Raw genomic sequence first — 6,776 nt, 5'->3', positions numbered from 1 at the left:
GCCCGGGGCGGGGCCGCCGGGACACACCCCCTCTGCGCGCCGCGGTGACGCCATCCGGCCCCGGCGCGCGAGAGGCGGAGCCTCAGCGCGTCGCCGCCTCCGCTTGCGCCCGCGCCGCGGCGTTGACGTCATCGGGCCCGGACGCGGGACGGAGCCTCTTAACGCCGCCGCGTTTTGTGCCCTCCCTTCGCCGCATGCTGTCGTCATCAGGCTCCGACGCTCTGTGAAGCTCTCGGGCTCCGGCGCTCGCGGGGCGGGCACGGACGCGCGGGCGGCGCCTCAGCCGGGTTGGAGCTGAGCGGAGAGGGCGGGGAAAGGCAGCGAATCGAGAAGGGGCGGGAAGGTGGCGGCCGGAACATGGCGGAGCGGATCCCTCTGTACCCGGTGCGCAGCGCGGCCGCCGTGGCCAACCGCAAACGCGCGACCTACTACAGCGCGGCCGGGCCTGGGCCGGGCGCCGAACGGCCCAGCAGGTAACTACGGCGCCGACCTCCCTCCCCCCGCGGCGTCCCTCCCCCCGCGCCCCGTCCGGGCCCCCCGCCCCCCGGCCCCCGGCGGCGGGTCTGTCCCAGCTCCCAGGCCGCGCACAGTGCTTCGACTCCCGCGCGCCTGCACTCTGGGGGGGCGACCACCCTTGGGAGAGGCCCCGGGACCCAGCGTCGGGGCCGGGCGGGGTCACCCCCAGCTCCGCCCCAGTCCTGGGCTGCCTTGGCCATCGACGCCCTCGGAGGTGGGGGCCGGCGTGCGGCTGCGGCGCTCTCACGGGAGCCGGGCGGGCGGGGCCCTCATCCCGCAGACACTGCTGCTGTCCGAGCCTCGGCGTGGTTCCCGTAGGGACCGTGAACGTGCAGACACGAAGCACACACCTGAGTGGAGAAGCACGGCCTGTCACAGATGCAAAGGGTTCAGGTTCTGTGCCAAACCCAGGTGCACTTAATCATGTTCGTTGGCCAGAAGTTGTGCTTTTAGCGATGAGAAACGGAACTTTACAAGGTTAGATTGTTTAATGGGACCCCACTTCAGTCGTCCATTTAAAACATAGAGACCTTTCGTTGAAAATGGAAGCCTCCTCCCCTAGTTGGTTTCAGCTCGCACTTGTTTCTCGCCCGAAGAGAGGAATACTACATTTTATAAAAAAGGAACTTATAAAAAGAGGAAGTACTGTCTTCTGCAGTTAATCGAAATTTTATTCCTAAGGAATTGTAGAAGCAATTAACTTTTTAAAAAATTTATTTGAGAGAGTGCGCGTGCGTGCGGGGGGAGGGTCGGAGAGAGAGAGAGAACCTCAAGCGGACTCCCCCTGAGCGTGGAGCCCTAGGCGGGCCTTGATCCCACCACCTGAGATCACGACCTGAGCTGAAGTCGAGAGTTGGACAGGTGCCGCAGAAGCTGCTAACTTTTAGTACAGAAGAGGAAAAAAAAATTTCAATATCCAGTTGCTTCAGGATTCGAGTTTTAGAGTAACTTTGGTTCTGGGCTCTTTGAGAAGCTGTAACATAGAGTCAGAAAGTATGTGTTGTAATGTTGTAGAGCTGAATTGAATCGCGGCTCATTTACTGACTAGCTGTTTGATCTCATTAACCTGAACGCCCATTTCCTGGGATGTAAAATGGGGGGGAATACTGTTGTTTTCCTACAGGATGGTGAAGGGTTACAGGAGAACCTACTGAGGTGCCTGTGTTTAGCGTTTGGCCAGAAGTACCATTTCTCTTTTCCTCCTTGACAGTACCTGTAACAGTGATTGTGTCAGAAATTCTCTGAGTGCTTGATTTGGGGAGATCATTATTTGGAAATATGCTATTTATTTCACAATAGGTTTCCGTCGCGGCTTGCATCTCAGTTTTTGCTGCAGGTATTTTGAGGCTCTGTCATTTGGTGTGTACATATTTAGGATTCTTACGTCTTCTGGTAGAGTGTTTCTTTTTTTGCGTAATGTTCTTCTTTGTCTCTGGCAATTTTCTTTGCTCTGAAATCTCCTCCTGCTTTATTGTGGATTAATGTTTGCATGGTGTTTGCTTTCAGCCTAAGTTGAATTTGGAGTCTCTTTGTTGGATCCTTGTTTTCCGTTATGCACTCTGTCATTCTCTGGATTGGTGTATTTAGACCCTTTACATTTTAAGTTAATTATTGCTACATTAGAGTGTAGGTGCTATTTTATTATTTGTTTATTTTGTTTCTTCTGATTCTCATTCCTCTTCTGTTTCTCTTTTTGACTTCCTTTAGGTCATTTGAACTTTTTTTGGAGATCTCTGCGGGGTTTTTGAGTGTAGGTCTTCTTGTAGTTTTTGTAGTGTGTGCTCTGTTGGGTATTGCAGTATACGTATGTGACTTATCACCATGGGGCGTTGGGATTCGTATTGTAGTCTGTGGAGTAGAGTGTGTAAACCTTACTTGCATTTTGGTCCCTTTACCCATCTTCTCCCCCTACACTTCAAATATCCTATCTTGAGTATCAGATGGTGTTACACTTTTTGTTTAAATCATCAAATATTTATAAAACTCATGATTATAAGGATAGTCTAATGTACGTACCCATGTTTCTACTCTTTCTGTTACTCCTTCCTTGTATTCCAGGATTCTTTTTTCCCCATTCCCTTCTATTTGAAGTGCTTCCTATAGCCAATTTTTGAAATTTCTTCCACCTTAGAATGTTCTTATTTCCCCTTCATTCCGGAAGGATGGATGTATTGGGTATAGAATTCCTGGTTGACAGTTCTTTCGTTAGCCTTGAAAACTGGCTACTGCCCACCTTGCCTTCATGATTCCTGATGAGAAGTTCACTGCTGCGCGAGTTGGCGTTTCCCTGCGGGTAACGTGTCATTTCTCTCTGACTGCTTTCAAGGTCTTATTTGTTTTTCATTTTTACAAGTTTAACTGTGATGTATCTTGGTGTGGATTTCTTTTGGTTTATCTTGGTTGGTATTTAGTAAGAGATTTTAATCTGTTGGGTTTTGTTTCACCAAAGTTGGGGAGTTTCTTCAAGGACTCTGGTTTCCACTGTCTTCTCTCTCCTGCTGGTACTGGGGTGATACAAATGTTGGATCTTTTGTTAGTGTTACATAATTCCCTTAGGTTCCCCGCCCCCCCAGTTTCTTTTTTCTGTGTTAAGATTGTGTGCATTGTATTGATTTTTGTTCGCAAATTCCCTAATTCTGTCCTTTGTCATCTTCACTCTTCTGTTGATTCCATGCAGCAGTGTTTCATTTGAACTAGTGTGTTTGTCAGTTTTATAATTTCTGTTTGTTTCAAGAGAATTGTTATTGCTTGTTGAGGCATGTTTATGTTTGCTGCTTAAAATGATTGTCACATAATTCCAGTATCTGAGTTAATTTGAGTTTTGGTGTCTGTTGATTATCCTTTCTAACTCACACTGTGAATCTTCTGGTTCTTGATGTGATGGATGATTTTTTATTTTATCCTGGACATTCTGTTTCTTACATCTGGAGAATGTGGGTTCTGTTTATATCTTTTACTTTAGCAGGTGATCGCCCTGTTTAGGTTTACCTTGTAGGTCCTGGCCTACATTTGTGGGTTGTGATCCCAGTGACAGTTTAATTTTGTGTTACAGTTTTTGGTGTGCTTGGTTTATGTGGTGTACTGGGACTCCTTCTTGTCCCTGCTTATCGTGCTGAAAGGAAGAGGCGATCTCCCCAGGCCCAGTGTCTCTTGGTAAGAGAAGGAATGGTCAGTCCATGTGATGAAAAGGCCTTGTTGGATGGGCAGTGGTTGTGATTGTACCCGCTCTGCACGAGCCTGCTGGCTGTTCTGGTGTGTCTGGTTAGGGGAGGAGCCTCAGCACCGCTGTGGCCCTTGGAATCCCTCTTGCTGGTGCTTCCTGCTGCTCTGGTCTCTGGTGGCAGAGGAGGGGAGTTCAGGCCCTGAATAGAAGCGGTTTCCTGGACTGGCTGCTTCTGAAGTGGGGCTGTGCTTGGTGATGCTGCCTGGTTTCCCTCCTGGTTAGAAGAGAGGGGCGTCTCGGCCCACGGGGACACAGGGGCTTTCTGAGGCTTCTAACCTGTTTTTGTGGCAGGGTTCCTCTAACTGCTGCCGCCCAGATGCACCCCTGTCCCTCGATGGGACAGGGGAGTCTTAGTTCCATGGGGAAGGATGCCGTTTCCCACGGCACTTTTTGATCTGTCTTGCTGGTGGTGGTGTACTCTTGCTCCCTCCAGGGGAGGAATGATCTTTCCGGGGTGCCTTTCCTTGCTGGGTTGGGAGTTAGGGAATGCCAGGCCTGTCTCCTTCCTGCTGTTGGGTGAGGGCCTGTAGGACGTCCTGCCGCTGTGTCGTTTCTCAGTCCTTGGTCCCAAGCCCCCCTAACCCTCTTCCTCTTCACTGCTGCCTTCTCGCCCCCTTCCAGAGCTCTCCTTTGTTTGGCTCTTGCTTTATTTCCAAGCTTATAGTTGGGCTTAGGGAAGAGGAGCAGGGAGAGATGGATCTTAAACTGGAAGTTGTGCTTTTACGTTATTTTGTGAAGGTTGGTTGTATTTTATCATAATAACATATGGTAAAAGGCTAATGAGAATATACTGTGGCTCTGTACTCCGCTTATTGCTTCCTCCTTACCCCAGCCTCTCACCCCCAAGGCACTTATTTTGGATTCTTCTAGCTGTTTCTTCTGGCATTTAAAATCTCCATATTTCAGTGGCTATATTTCTGACTCTGTCAGCATCGAAAATTACTTTTCTTTGGAAGCCTTCCATTATCTCAACCCCAGCCAGGATAGAGTTAGATGCCCCTGCTGGCTCCTACAGGCCCCTGTTCCCCCTCAGAGCACAGATTGCACTTGACTGTAGATGTCTCTTTTCCATGAATGGAACGGCAGTGACTGTCAGATTTTAGCCCTGATGCCTGGCCTCATGAGATGACTTGGAAAGTGTTCCCTTCTCTCCTGCTTTCTGGAAGACTTCGAATAGAGTTGCTCTCTTCTTTAAATGTTTGGTAGAATTCCCAGTGAAACCGTCTGGACCTAAGAGATTTCTTTTTTGGGTGTTTCACTTTACGAACTCAGTTTCTTTAATAGTTAACTAGGCTATTCAAATGAGCTATTTTGTTTGGGGTGAGTTGTGATTGTGCCCTTTGAGGAATCGGTCCTTTTCAGGAAAGTTGCCATATTTATGTGTGTAGTGTTGTTCATCATCTATTCTCTTACTATCTTTTTGATGTTGTTTCATTCAGATATTGGTGGTTTGTGCCTTCACTCCTTTGTTGGTTAGTCTTACTAGAGGTTTGAGTTTTTTCAAAGAGCTATCCTTTATTTTTCTTATTTTTTTTGTAGTTGTCTGTTTTCACTTTTATTAATTTCTGTGCTTTACTTTTCCTTCTTTTTGATTGCTTCTTTAGGTTTTATTTTTTATCTTCTCATTCTTGTTTCTTATGGTGGGAGTTTAGATTATTGATTGGAGACTTTTCCTCTTTTTTTAACATAAGGATTTTGTGCTGTCAATTTCCCTCTCAGCACTGATTTATCGGTGTCCCACAAATTTTGGCATTTTGTTTTACTTTGAGACTTCCCCTCTGTCTCATGGATTACTTAGGAATGTGTATGGAAAATTTGCTGTTATTTTTCTGTTACTAATTTCTAGCATGATTTCTTTGTGGTTAAAGAACATGCTTCGTGTTACTTCATTTAATTTTGGTGGTTTGTCTTGTGACCAAGAATATGGTCTGTATTGGTAAGAATTTCAGGGCCCAAAAGAAGGTGTATTGTGCTGTCGTTGGGTGAAATGTTCTGAAATGTTGATAAGATCCTGTTATCTTTGCTAGTTTATGTTCTAGTTGTTTTCTTGGTTGAGAGTGGGTCGTTGAAGTCTCTAACTGTAATTGTGCATTTGTCTATTTTTCCTTTTGGTTTTATCAATTTTTACTTTACTGTTTTGCCAGTCTGTCATTTGGTGCAGACATGTTTGGGATTGCTCTGTTTTGATGGACTGATGCTTTTATTATTTTATAATTTCCATCTGTCTCTAGTAATATTTTTGCTCTGGGCTTTCCTTTTTCTGACATTTATATAGCCACTCATGCTTTATTTTGACTAATGTTTACCTGGCATATAATTTTCCATCCTTTTACTTTCCACCTGCTTATATTTAAGGTAAGTTTGTTGTAGTCAGCATATGGTTGGCTTATGTTTTGTTTTTGTTTTTTTTTAAAGAATTTATTTATTTATTTGAGAGAGAGAATGAGATAGAGAGACAGCATGAGAGGGGAGAGGGTCAGAGGGAGAAGCAGACTCCCCGCCAAACAGGGAGCCCGATGCGGGACCCGATCCCGGGACTCCAGGATCAAGACCTGAGCCTGTGCCAATCTCTGTCTTATGATTGATATATTTAGAGCATTTATGTTCAGTGTAATGATTGACAAGTTAGGGCTTATATCTGCCATTTTCCTTTTTGATTGCTGCGTTGTTTCTTTGTTTTCTTTTTCCTGTTTTTCTGTGGGTTACTTGAACAATTTTTGGAATTCCATTTTGATTTACCTATGGTGTTTCTCCACTGTATGTCTTTGTATAGATGTTATTTAGTGGTAGTTCTAGATATGACATTATACATATGTGATTCATCACAGTATTCTGGTGTTGATATTTTATCAGTGTTAGTAAAGTGAAGAATCAGTACCTCTTTACATCCCTTTACTCATCCTTACTGGTAAAGTAATTATCTTGTACAATTACATAAATACTTTAATTTTGCAAAAGTACATAAATATTTCCCTTACATATGACTAGAGTTACACATCAGTGTTAATTTTTCTCTCTCTCAAACATAATCTAGAAA

General features: G+C 45.5%; 1 protein-coding gene across 1 annotated transcript in view; it reads left to right on the top strand.

Annotated features, from left to right (window-relative positions):
• Nucleotides 1–205: 205 nt before the first annotated feature.
• The window catches only part of LOC148161627 (putative phospholipid-transporting ATPase IIB), a 136,288-nt gene continuing 129,717 nt past the window's right edge, over nucleotides 206–6,776 (top strand). Inside the window, exon 1 of the mRNA XM_088020688.1 lies at nucleotides 206–473. Within this exon, the coding sequence (XP_087876814.1) occupies nucleotides 358–473 (116 nt within the window). The 5' untranslated portion in view covers nucleotides 206–357. The remainder of the gene's footprint in view (nucleotides 474–6,776) is intronic.

This window comes from Eumetopias jubatus, unplaced genomic scaffold, assembly GCF_037043125.1.
Source record: "Eumetopias jubatus isolate StellerSeaLion01/CBP00866 unplaced genomic scaffold, mEumJub1_p1.0 scaffold_106, whole genome shotgun sequence".
In the NCBI taxonomy this organism is placed as follows: Eukaryota; Metazoa; Chordata; class Mammalia; order Carnivora; family Otariidae; genus Eumetopias; species Eumetopias jubatus.
The sequence above is the reverse complement of the archived record's forward strand: the minus strand, read 5'-3'. Positions and strand labels throughout refer to the sequence as shown.